This window comes from Octopus bimaculoides, chromosome 14, assembly GCF_046866305.1.
Source record: "Octopus bimaculoides isolate indiv1 chromosome 14, ASM4686630v1, whole genome shotgun sequence".
Lineage (NCBI taxonomy): Eukaryota > Metazoa > Mollusca > Cephalopoda > Octopoda > Octopodidae > Octopus > Octopus bimaculoides.
Window position 1 is genome coordinate 16,549,421 of NC_142941.1, and position 14,740 is coordinate 16,564,160.

A 14,740-nucleotide genomic window follows, 5' to 3' on the forward strand; every position below is an offset into this window, starting at 1 on the left:
GACATTATGTAAATAGTGGACATAATATAAATTCCTCATCCCAGAGATATAGAATTGTATTAATTTAAATACATATTTCAAAATATATGACAAGAAATAAAGATATAAAGTGATTCTTTTAAATAATACTTGCATCAAAGATAATTTTACTGGCTTGTTCAATATCAAGTTTGTCTATGATTTTCTTGTCAATGCTTTCAATCAAGTCCAATACAATAGAATCTCCTGACTTCATTTCTCCTCCAGCAATTCTTGGTTGCATGGCAAGAACAGCACTGACCAAATTAAATGTTTCTTGTCTCTTTAAAATGGTAATGGATTCAAATTTTAACATTATTGCATATTTATAAACAAATTAAATACAAATTAATATCTTACACTTTTACTTGTTTCAGTCATTTGACTGCGGCCATGCCGGAGCACCGCCTTTAGTCAAGCAAATCGACCCCAGGACTTATTCTTTGTAAGCCTAGTACTTATTCTATCGGTCTCTTATGCCGAACCGCTAAGTTATGGGGATGTAAACACACCAACATCGGTTGTCATGTGATGCTGGGGGGGGGGGGGGCAAACACAGACACACAAGCATATACACACACATACATAAATATATATACATATATACGACAGGCTTCTATCAGTTTCCGTCTACCAAATCAACTCACAACGCTTTGGTCAGCCCGAGGCTATAGTAGAAGACACTTGCCCAAGGTGCCACGCAGTGGGGCTGAACCCGGAACCATGTGGTTGGTTAGCAAGCTACTTACCACACAGTCACTCCTGCGCCTGATGTAAATCTTTCTAACAAGTTTTACATCATTATTGAATTTTACTGTCTTCTCTCTTTTACTTGTTTCAGTCTTTAGACTGCAGTTCTGCTGGCGCACCACCTTGAAGAATTTTTTCAGTCAAATGAATCAATCCAAATACCTATATTTTTTTTATATCAGTCTCTTTTGCTAAACCACTAAGTTACAGAGATGTAAACACACCAGCATCAGGTGTCAAGCAATGGTGGAGGACAAACACAAGCACACACACACACACACACACACATATATATATGAAGGGCTTCTTTCAGTTTCTGTCTACCAAATCCACTCACAAGTCTTTGGTTGGCCTGCAGCTATAGTAGGAGACGTTTGCCCAAGATGTCACAGTGAGACTGAACCCAGAACAATGTGGTTGGGAAGCTAACTTCTTACCACACAGCCGCTCCTGTGCCTTTATTTAATACAATAATTTTAAACCATGATTGAAGAGAAAATTTACTTTTTCAAGTTCATTATAATGAGACTCAGCTGCTAAAAAACAAAAACCACCAATGTAGAAACCTCAACTTGCTGACACACTGGCCAATATATCCAAAATTATTCCTTCTAATATATCAAAGACAATGGCTGTGTGGTTAAGAAAGTAACTTCTCAACCAAGTGGTTTCAGGTTTGGTTCCACTTGCAGCACTTTGGGCAAGTGTTTTCTACCATAAACCTGAGCTGAAAAAGCCTTATGAGTGGATTTGGTACATAGAAGCTGAAGAAGAACCGAAGAAGCCTGCCACACACTGAAGAAGAAGCCTGCTACATATAGGGATGTAAGAGTGGGCCAAAAGTCACGCAGCAAAACATTTGATGTTACGTTATTATTATTATTATTATTATCATTATTTCTCATTTTTTTCATCAAGTATATGTGTATTCATCATTATCTTATTTATTTTATTCAATTTTAGAATAGTTGAAGCACGTCTCAGACAATTCCACAGCAAACTGAACTTCATTTGTGCATGACTTTTGACCTACCCTGTATGTATATATACCATAAAAAACCCATGTAATTTATGCACTTTTTTTCATGAAAGCAAAAATAAACTTTAGGGGGTGCATAAATTACATGAGTAGATTGTTTCCAGAAATTTTTTAGAAATTTTCTTTGTTGTAAAATGACATACAAATGTAAATATTAGTACATTGACTACATTAAACTATATATAGTATATTGACTACATTAAACTATATATAGTATATTGACTACATTAAACTATATATAGTACATTGACTACATTAAACTATATATAGTATATTGACTACATTAAACTATATATAGTATATTGACTACATTAAACTAGATATAGTATATTGACTACATTAAACTATATATGGTATATTGACTACATTAAACAATATATGGTATATTGACTACATTAAACTATATATAGTATATTGACTACATTAAACTATATATAGTATATTGACTACCTTAAACTATATATAGTATATTGACTACATTAAACTATATATGGTATATTGACTACATTAAACTATATATAGTATATTGACTACATTAAACTATATATAGTACATTGACTACATTAAACTATATATTGTATATTGACTACATTAAACTATATATAGTATATTGACTACATTAAACTATATATAGTATATTGACTACATTAAACTATGTATAGTACATTGACTACATTAAACTATATATAGTATATTGACTACATTAAACTATATATAGTATATTGACTACATTAAACTATATATAGTACATTGACTACATTAAACTATATATAGTACATTGACTACATTAAACTATATATAGTATATTGACTACATTAAACTAGATATAGTATATTGACTACATTAAACTATATATGGTATATTGACTACATTAAACTATATATGGTATATTGACTACATTAAACTATATATAGTATATTGACTACCTTAAACTATATATAGTATATTGACTACATTAAACTATATATAGTATATTGACTACATTAAACTATATATAGTATATTGACTACATTAAACTATATATAGTATATTGACTACATTAAATTATATATAGTACATTGACTACATTAAACTATATATAGTATATTGACTACATTAAACTATATATAGTACATTGACTACATTAAACTATATATAGTATATTGACTACATTAAACTATATATAGTACATTGACTACATTAAACTATATATAGTATATTGACTACATTAAACTATATATAGTATATTGACTACATTAAACTATATATAGTATATTGACTACATTAAACTATATATAGTATATTGACTACATTAAACTATATATAGTATATTGACTACATTAAACTATATATAGTATATTGACTACATTAAACTATATATAGTATATTGACTACATTAAACTACATATAGTATATTGACTACATTAAACTATATATAGTATATTGACTACTTTAAACTATATATAGTACTTTGACTACATTAAACTATATATAGTATATTGACTACATTAAACTATATATAGTATATTGACTACATTAACCTATATATAGTACATTGACTACATTAAACTATATATAGTACATTGACTACATTAAACTATATATAGTATATTGACTACATTAAACTATATATAGTATATTGACTACATTAAACTATATATAGTATATTGACTACATTAAACTATATATAGTATATTGACTACGTTAAACTATATATAGTATATTGACTACATTAAACTATATATAGTACATTGACTACGTTAAACTATATATAGTATATTGACTACATTAAACTATATATAGTATATTGACTACGTTAAACTATATATAGTATATTGACTACATTAAACTATATATAGTACATTGACTACGTTAAACTATATATAGTATATTGACTACATTAAACTATACATAGTATATTGACTACATTAAACTATATATAGTATATTGACTACATTAAACTATATATAGTATATTGACTACATTAAACTATATATAGTATATTGACTACATTAAACTATATATAGTATATTGACTACATTAAACTATATATAGTATCATTGCAATCATTTTGTAATTTTTATTCTAAGCGTTTTAACAAGGAGTACATCATAACTTTCTTTTCTCCATATTATCATATTCCTTTAATAAAATAGTGAAGGCATGTAAGCCAAGTGGTTAAGGTGTTGCACTCACAATTGTGAGATTGTGGTTTCGATTCCCAGGCTGAATAAAACACTTCATTTCACATTGCTCCAGTTCAGTTAGCTAAAAATGGGTAACCTTGCAACAGATTCACATGCAAGAGTGCGATGATGACATGAGAAAACCACCTGAACAGAGGTCATATGAGCCATGTCTTCTATTCAGCAATCAAATGGATGATGAGTACTACAACCCATACTGTAAATCCTTGCTGGTTGGGATTGGTTGTTCAACCACATCAAAGGTGGTTGATTGACTGATTGATTGAAAAAATATATAATCTCTGTAATACATTAAATTATTGAACTGATATTGGTTTCAAATTTTGGCACAAGACCAGCAACTTCAGGAGAGGGCCTAAGTTGATTACAATGACCCCAGTGCTCAACTGGTACTAATTTTATCAACCTCAAAAGGACGAAAGGCAAAGTCAACCTCAGCAAAGTTTGAACTCAGAAAGAATATAAACAAGGGTGAAATGCTGCTAAGCAAACTGACAATTTTACCAGCTGGCTGCCTTAAGTATTGAAAATAATGGTTTCAAATCTTGGCACAAGGCCAGCAAGTTTGGGAGAGGAGGTAAGTCAATTACATTGACCCCAGTGTTCAACTGGTACTTATTTTATCGACCCCAAAAGGATGAAAGGCAAAGTCGACCTTGGTGGAATTTGAACTCAGAATGTAAAAATGGATGAAATGCTGCAAAGCATTCTGCCTGGCATGCTAATGATTTTGTCAGCTCACCACCTTAATTATTCAATTAATATTGGTTTCAAATTTTTGACCCAAGCCCAACAATTTTGGGGTGGGGGTTAAGTTGATTACATTGACCCCAGTGTTTAATTGGTACTTATTTTAGCAACCCCTGAAAGGATGAAAAGCAAAGTCAACCTCAGTGGCATTTGAACTCAGAATGTAAAGATAGACAAAATATTAATAAGCGTTTTGCCCAGCATGCCAACTAACGATTCTGCCAGCTTGTCATTTTCATTATTTAATTAATATTTATGTGCATTCACACAGCATTTTTTACTCTAATCTACAAATCTATGTTTTAAATCTTGAACAAATGTAATATGCCATGAAATAATGGGATAGGAATAAAGATTTTTAATTTATGAATAATGCCTTACATGAAAGGTTACATTGGCATTCTCATGCATGCCAAATATTTCTGGTTCATCTGTATGAGGCAGTGTATCAATATAATGGAGGACATCAGGAATGGTTTCACATGGAGGAGCAAAATATCGTTCTGAATATAAAAAATAAAGTAAAATAAGAAAATGATTAATAACAACATTACAAGCACAACTAAAATAAAATTCAGCATAATATCATTATATGAATAACATGATTACTGTGAGAGGTTATTCTGTAATGTGAAATAGCTAAATGTATTGTTATTCCAACATCTATGGAGAAATAGCTAAATTTGCTTTGTTTATATATGTACTATCTAGGTTACATATATTTTATCATACCCTGTTACCATGTGGACTGAAATCCCCATTAACAGGCCTCTGATATTAAATAAAATGTTAAAAACTTATGGCATGCAAATTGGTGGTTCCAGTTTTCTGTAGTTACAAGAGGGTATCAAAAAGTTCCCAGACTAGTTCTGTTGTGCACTAACAGATGGCAGCACATGGATGCATGCACACTGAGAACTATCAGCAACCTTTATGAAGCAGTGTACTGAGTGACATCACTGTGGTTTTACTTCGCAAGTTGTGAAATTTGTGTCTTCGTGATCACATGTGTGCTGTAGTGTGATTTTGTCATGGACAGGAAGTTGGAATAAAGAGTCAATGTGAAATTTTGTGTTAAACTTGGGAAGTCTGCTACAAAGACATTGAGCATGCTTTGGCAAGCTTACAGCAAGAAGGCAATGGGTTGTATGTAATGTTTTCAGTGACATAGGTGCTTCAGAAGTAAGGTGGTGAGCTGGCAGAAACGTTAGCGCGCCGGGCAAAATGCTCAGTGGTATTTCATCTGCTGTTACGTTCTGAGTTCAAATTCTGCCAAGGTCGACTTTGCCTTTCTTCCTTTCGGGGTCGATAAATTAAGTACCAGTTACGCACTGGGGTCGATGTAATCGACTTAATCCCTTTGTCTGTCCTTGTTTCTCCCCTCTATGTTTAGCCCCTTGTGGGTAATAAAGTAATAAGGTGCTTCAGAAGTAGCATGGGCACTTCAAAAGTGGCACGACAGAACCACAGCTCAATCAAGAGCATGCTCGTTGTATTTTTGTCATCTGCGGTATTGTGCATTGAGAATTCATCCCCCAGGGCCAGACCATCAATCGAGAATTTTACTGCAATGTTTTGAAGTGTTTGAGGGAAGACATTCGATGAAAGTAACTGGATCTGTGGGGCATGAATTCTTCATGACAACAATACACCATCACTGAGCTCTCCTCACTCATGAGCTCTCCTCACTCATGAGTTCTCCTCACTCATGAGTTCTCCTCACTCATGAGCTCTCCTCATCCATGAGCTTCTCACCAAAAACAGCATGGTATTGCTTTTGCACCCATCTTATTCACCATATTTAACACCTGCAGACTTCCATCTCTTCCCCAAGATGAAAATACAGCTCAAAAGTTGCTGTTTTAACACTGTTGTCAAGATCAAGAGTAAATTGTAGAAGGTCCTTGACTCGCTTACAGAAAACGACTCCCAGGCTGGATTCCAAAAGTGGCATGAATACAGGGACTGGTGTATTGCTGCACAATGTGACTATTTCAAAGGAGACTGACTGGCCTTCATGCCCGTGGCACGTAAAAGTACCCACAACACTCTCGGAGTGGTTGGCGTTAGGAAGGGCATCCAGCTGTAGAAACTCTGTCAAATCAGACTGGAGCCTGGTGTAGCCATCTGGTTTCACCAGTCCTCAATCAAATCGTCCAACCCATGCTAGCATAGAAAGCCGACGTTAAACGACGATGATGATGACGATGATGTTAAAACTTAGGTAAATAAGTTATTTTTTTATCAAACATTACTAGTCCAAGAAATTTTTGATACCACCTCAACATAAACAGATTGCCTGCTTTTTTGCTCTGGAAATGGTCAAATTGATTCAGATGCCCCCGATGACAATCCAGTAAAGTCCAACAATTAATTAACCCTTTAGTATTCAGATTTCTTTGTCAAATGTAATTCTTATTTATTCACATTGTCTTGAATTAATAACACATGATCTCATAGTATCAAGATTTCAATGGTGGGTTTTGGTTTATTGGTTAGAGCATTGGGCTCACAACCTGGAGGTTGTGAGTTCAATTCCTGGACCAGGTTCTGTATTGTGTTCTTAAACAAGACACTTTATTTCTTGTTGCTCCAGTTCGCTCAGCTGTAGAAATGAGTTGTGATGTCACTGGTGCCAAGCTGTATTGGCCTTTGCCTTTCCCTTTGACAGCATCAGTGGCATGGAACGAGGAAGCTGGTATGTGTGAGTGACTGCTGGCCTTCCATAAATAACCTTGCCTGGACTTGTGCCTTGGAAGGTAACTATATACTATACACTATATATATATATATATATATATATTAATAGTAATAGTATGACAACAAAAGAATGAATGAGACCTCGATATTATGTAAATAGAGGAATTTATCTGTAATATTTTACGTGACAATTATTCGATTACCATAATAACTGACAACATGCCGGAGCAGATTTCCGCCCCCGACATCTGAAACTCAGAGCTTTATTATGGCAACTGAATAGGTGGTGCCCACCATAGCTGCAATTCAATGACTGAAACAAGTAAAAGGGAAAAAGAAAGATAAAGATACTAATAGTCTGGCTGGCCATGTGTCTGTGAATGTTGTGAGTGGGTTTTTATGTTGTTCCTAATTGGGCCAGGATCAGTTCTGACTGAACAGAGCTATGATGCAAAAGATTCCACCTATGAATATCTTATCTTTTCCAATGTTCAGGGAGCTCAGTACCACATTTACAACATGTTCTAAGGTGGCAGACTGTGATTTGAGGGACATTTCTAACAGCTCTGCTATTTTTAGCAATTCAAGTGACCACATAACTGCTCTTCTTTTGCATGACATTGTTTATGTGCAGTGATAAAAATACATGTTTTTCTTAGCATTTTTTACAGACACAATTTCATTTCAATTATTGTAAAAGATTAAAAAAAAACATTATAACCAGTCAATTTTCAGGTATAAGCAATTGGAAAAATATTAAAATAAGACAAAAATAAAAAAAAAACCTAAGTCAGCTATAAAAATGTGTAGGAAACAATAAAAGTCTATTTTGCCTCAGATATAATCGAGAAAATAAAGATTTCCAAAGAAGTGTAGATGAGAAAATAAAATCGCAAAGAAAACCAAACCATGAAATGCTGATATTGATAATCTCCAAACAAGTTTTATCTAAGAAATCCAGGAATTTTCAAGAATTCTTTTGTTCGTTCATGGACAAGTCATGGTGGTGCTTTAATCATAGTGACATGTAAATATAAACAGTTCACATCACTTCATTGTTTCATGTGCTTCATTTTTAGCTGCATCAACATTAGTCTGACTATTCATTTCTTAACTCTTTAGCATTTGGACCGGCCATATCCAACCCAAATATTCTTCCAGTTTTATTCTAAACACTAGCCAGTTCTGGGCTCTAACACCCACCCTATTATGTCATTCCCAAAGTAAAGAGTCACATCACTGAAATCTCAAAGCTACAAGACAATGCATGAGTGATTCAAAATAATGTAAATAGATACAAATGATATATAGTGCAGGTAATTAAATCTCTTCCTTTTTTTCTTGTTCATATATCTTTATTAAGAAACATTTCTCATGGCCCCAGAAGACAAAATGGAAAAGGCGTTGCCCCAGAGAGTGACAAGGGAGATGTGCTTGAACAGTCATTCTGAGTCATGGGGTTACACACTTGCAGACAGCCATTTCCACTCCAATAGCGGTGAACAGGGATATGGTCTGGGGGCCAAGAATGCCAGAGGTCTCCACTGCCACAGGCTTGACCATAAAGCTATCAGAGAATGACCAATACCTTGACAGTTTGCTTTTCTCAGCCTAATGAGCAGTGGGGCTTGTGTTGGTAACTGACCGCACCAAGTTGCCACTGGAGAAGGTGTCACAGTATGTGGAATCTCAGATGAGGGGCCTTATGTTTGATAGGGAAAACTGAAAACTAAAGGGTTAAGATTTGATAAGATAAGTTAAAACTTTACTACAATTAGTGTATCACTGGCATATTGTTGGTCTCATAAATGTTTTAGTCAGCTTGCCTTACTGAATGAGAACAGCTCCCACTTCTAGTTTCATGTTGAATAAAGATCATACAACTCTAAGATCAAATTTTCCAACACTATTAACCCTTTTTATACTAACCTGCCTCAAACTGCCCTTGGTTTTTTTTAATATTAAACTTTATGTTTTAAAGTGATCTAAATTTAAAATTTCCATCAAAATTTCAAGTTAATTTGTGTTTCAAATACCAGTTTAATAACAACTAAGTTATTTTAATAAGTTCTTCATTATTTTCTAGAGCAATTGAAACAAAAGCAGTATATTTCAACAGAAATCCTCATCATCGTTTAATGTCCGTTTTCCATGCTGGCATGGGTTGGACGATTTGACTGAGGACTGGCAAGCCAGAAGGCTGCACCAGGCTCCAATCTGATCTGGCAAAGTTTCTACAACTGGATGCCCTTCCTAACGCCAACCACTCCGAGAGTGTAGTGGGTGCTTTTACGTGCCACCAGCACGAGGGCCAGTCACACAGTACTGGCAACGGCCACACTCAAAAAGGTGTTTTTTTTACATGCCAATATGGTAGCAAAAGTCTTAAAATGATCAAAATCACTTGACCTAGTAGCTATGGTGTTGGAATCACTCATGGTGATCACGAGATTGCAGGTTTGGGAAAAGTGTTGTGTCCTTGAGCAAGATACTTCATTACACATTTTGCTTAGCTGAAAAGGAGTACCAGTAAAGTGCTGAACTAGACCTCTCCAACTTTTTGGAAGTCACACCTTCAATGTTTTGCTGGGCCAAGGATGGGAGAACTGAAAGGGTGAGAAGGTGCCTATTTTCAGCTGATGTCAAAGCAAATACTAAATGAAATATTTACCAATAATAGCAAACATTGAAACTATAAACAGTTGAAGTATTCATTACAGTGAACTGGATGCTTTACGTTTTACTATTTGGGTATACCATGGTTATGAGTTCAATTATTATCAAAGTTCAATTATTATCAATGTCAGTTTTACTCTTTATAATTTCCTTAATACACCATCATCATCATCATCATCATGTTCATTAATACATCATCATCATCATCCTTTAATGTTTTCTATGGATGTTAAAGGATGATGGTGATGATGTATTTGTGAACAGGTATGTAAAACAATTAATGAATGTGTGATACATGCCACAAGGTCATACTCACTTGTGAGTGATGGCTGTTAGTAAAAATGATCAAATCTGTAATAACAATTCCATGCACAGAAAAATATTGTAAACCAATCAAAATTCTGTTCTGTGGTCAATTTTATTGACAGTTGCCACTTCTAATGCAGACAAGCAACATTTTGAAATATCTTTTGAAACATTTAATACTTCTTTAACAGAACTAAGCAAATAAAAATATCTTTCTTATCGCACGCTGGTGTATCTATATCAAGGTTTTCTATTGATAGATATCATAGTTATGATTTTATAGGCAATGAAATTATAAAGGAGGAGGAGGAGATTGACATGGTGTTAGTGGTGTTAGTGGTGACACGCTTGCAGAATCATTGCCATACAAGACAAAATGCAAAGTGGCATTTCTTCTGCACTTTATGAATTATGTTTTAGACTATGAAATTATAAACAATAAAACTGACATTGATAATAATTGAACTCATAACTATGGTATAGCCAAGTAGTAAAAGGTAAAGTATCCAGTTAACTGTGGTTAATAGTTTAACAGATTCCTCTTTACAGTCTCAATGTTTCGTATTTATTTGGTAAATGTTTTACGTAATATTTGATTCAGCATCAGCTGAACAAAATAAATTGAATTAGAAAAGGAAAATAAGACTGACTTGATGGTGAATAAGTGTAGGCTTCCTCAAGAATTGTAGGATCAACAAAAGTTTTCAATATGGTCCTTAAACATCTCTGATCCCAGTTATCTGTTATACGACCTCCATAAGTAATCTGAAAAAAAAAAGAAACAACATATTTACACACATTCATGTACAATGTCTATAGTAATATGAAGAGTATATTTTTTTAAGACAGCAAGCTGGCAGAATTGTTAGCACACCAGGCAAAATGCTTAATGGCATTTCGTCCAGCCCTACGTTCTGAGTTCAAATTATGCTGAGCTTGACTTTGCCTTTCATCTTTTCAAGGTCGATAAAAAATAAGTACTGGGGTCGGTGTAATCAATTTACACCTGCCTTCAAAATTGCTGGCCTTGTGCCTAAATTTTAAACCATTATTATTATTGTTATTACCTCCGCCTACGTGAAGATGGAGGTATAGTTTTCAGTCATGTTTGCTTGTTTGTTTGTCCGTGAACAAGATATTTCAAGAACCACTGGATGGTTTCAGATGAAACTTTGAGGGATGTTTGGCTTTGTAGCTGGCACAAACTGATTAGATTTTAGGATCGATCTGGTACTAGACAAGGATTCTGGATGATCTGTTATATTTACTTTACATGAAGTATTACGATCTTAACATTGACTTTCAAGTCTTTCTCTGATTATCTCCCTTGAAAGCACACATGGTTTCCACGTAAGTTATGGTGGTGTTACTGTTTCCAAAGTTTTATTCCTGTTTCTCTATTATTAATTTTACTAGCATCTCTATCTTAGTAGAAACTGATGAATAAAGAAATCAAACTACATAAACAAACAGCAGCAAAACCGTTCAGAAATTAAATAACACTAACATATTCAGTAACAATAATAAATTTAATTTATCCTCGACAATTTTTAGTTTTACTAATTTTGAATATATCACTCCTGTTTAAAACCTTTTACCTACTTGAAAATTATATTTCTAGCTCTGCCTTGAAGGAAGCTTTACTTCTTCAACTCAAGTTTTTGTGCGCAACAATGTTGTTAAACCCCTGTTAACAGCACCGTATGCACGTCCCTTCCGTTTTCTTTCAGGCACAGATAAATTTTTCACTATAGACCTTAATGGTCATAAAGACACTACATCAGTGGATAGACTAAAAATGGCCTTCATAGAGAAAACCGTCCCTGTTCCCACTGCAGATGACACACACGCGCCATTACAAACATGGCCCACACACCCACCTTCACATTCCATGACTACCATTGGGATCGATCAGGTACCAGACAAGGATTCTGGATTATTTTTCTGGCTCTTTTACTTAATTTTTGAGAGTGGTTGGGTTCATTTTTAGTATAACCGTTTGTGAGAGCAGTCAAGTTTATTTCAGATATTCTCATTTTAAAAATCATCTCTGGCTAATCGTTGAGAGGACATTGGTTTTACCTTAGTGTAGGTTTGAGCACTTTGAGTGCTTTGTTATTATTGTTATTATGACCTCTGCCTTCACTAAGGCGGAAGCATTGTTTTCAGTCATGTTTGTTTGTTTGTTTGTCCAGGAACAAGATATCTCAAGAACCACTGGATGGATTCAGATGAAACTTTCAGGAATGCTTAGCCTTACAACTGGCACAAACTGATTAGATTTTGGGATCGATCCAGTACCAGACAAGGATTTGGGATTATTTTTCCAGTTTTTTTTTGACTTAATTTTTGAGAGCAGTCGGGTTCATTTTTAGTATTCTCGTTTGTGAGAGCAGTGGAGTTTATTTTAGATATTCTCATTTTAAAAATCATCTCTGGTTAATTGTTGAGAGAACGTTGGTGTTGCCTTGGCAGAGGTTTGTGCTCTTTGAGTGCTCTTGTTATTATTATTATTATTATTAAGATGGTGAACTAACAGAATCATTAGTGGCATTTCATCCGTCTTCACGTTCTGAGCTCAAATTCTGCTGAGATTGACTTTACCTTTCCTCTGTTTGGGATCGATAAAATAAGTACCAGTCGAACACTGGGGTTGAGATAATCAATTTACATACTCCCCTGAACTTGCTGGTCTTGTGCCAAAATTTGAAACCAATATGAAAAATATATTTATAAAGGATTATAAATTAAGAGTTTTACATGTTTCACAGCTTTAAGCAAACTAGTAGCCATAATCTACACAAAACCTTATGTCTATGCTGCTAATTAAATAGTCAAACAATCATATTAATTAACATCTTTAAACACAAATTTATATCAACTACATTCAGTATTTCAACTATAACAGTTTATCTTCACAGTTGTGAGGCTGTTTGCAGGTATCTGTTGTGCACATATATGCTGATTCTTTTCACTTCTCATCATTGCATCCAATTTCACATATAATCCCACCCAAAACTCAGAGCGGGAGTGGATCATACATGGAAAGATAATATTGAACTGAAAGAATCAGTAACTTATTTAATTATTCAATATTTGTATAAAACTTTTCTTAAAATACTATGTTTTTCTTTTTTTTTCTTTTATTTCCTTATTTTCAGTACAATTCAAATTTTCGAAAAATCTAAACAAGCAAAATAATTTGTAGTCGAATAAACTGAAGCGAACAGAATTTGTCTTTTACAAAGGAAGAAACCTGCCATTAGTTTTGAGAAGCTTCCCAAAACAGATAATTTAAAAGTAACACGACCGTAATTTTTAGACAAATTAATGTTAACTTATTAAAATGAGTGGATCATTAAAATTAGAGATAATTTATGCAAAGAGAAGAGCACAAAATTAGATAGCAACTAAGATTATTTTCATATTTACAAGTAAACTATGAATATATTGCACGTAAAAACTTAAATTGGCTGCACACATCATGGAAAAAGATAAGTAAAGAGTATCTATTTAAAAGTGAGATATTCATTAATTAAAATCTTTTACCTCTCCAGTGATGTATGAAAGTGTATCCCATGGAATATCTTTAAGACAAAACAATTGAAAATTCAACAAGGCACATTCTCGATCACTGTCAGCAAAATCATACTGAAATAAAAACAAAATCTAGATAATATCAGGAAACATTTCAATATCGACAACAAAGAAATATAAAAGATAAAAGTGATTAAAAGATAAGTCCACAACAGCAAGGTACTAATGCAACTTCTGATGCTGCATGATACACCTAAAACCAAGGGTTTTTTGAGAGCACAATTCTGGCAAGAAGTCTCAGAAAGTTTTTTACTTAGAGATCTTTTATTCTGACTGTGGCTATGCTAGGGTACTTCCTTGAGGAACTTCAGTCAAACTAATCGTATCCCAGTACTTCTTTTTAAGCCTAGTACTTATTCTACCAGTCTCTTTTGCCAAACCACTAAGTTACAGGGACATAAACGCACAAAAACAGTTGCCCAGCATTGATGAGGGACAGACAAAAACATACACACATACAGATTATATATAGATTATATATATATGTTTGTGTGTGTGTGAATACATACAACAGGCATCTTTCAGTTTCTGTCTACCACATCCACTCACAATGCTTTGATCAGCTTAAAGCTATAATAGAAAACAATTGCCCAAGGCGTTATGTAGTGGGACTGACCAAAGCCATGTGGTTGAGAAGCAAACTTCTTACCACACAGCCACACCTCTCTCAAAAACTCAATAAAGGAAACATTGATTTAAACTTTTATAATAGAAAAGA

The 14,740-nt window shown here is 33.8% G+C and overlaps 1 protein-coding gene across 1 annotated transcript in view; it reads right to left on the minus strand.

The window, feature by feature from the left end:
• Positions 1–14,740, minus strand: part of LOC106867680 (dynein axonemal heavy chain 6-like) — a 367,549-nt gene that overhangs the window by 41,189 nt on the left and 311,620 nt on the right. The window contains exons 72-75 of the mRNA XM_089362433.1: positions 13,975–14,076; positions 11,076–11,190; positions 5,125–5,246; positions 134–301 (exon numbers count right to left, since the gene is read on the minus strand). Of these exons, the coding sequence (XP_089218559.1) occupies positions 134–301; positions 5,125–5,246; positions 11,076–11,190; positions 13,975–14,076 (507 nt within the window). The remainder of the gene's footprint in view (positions 1–133; positions 302–5,124; positions 5,247–11,075; positions 11,191–13,974; positions 14,077–14,740) is intronic.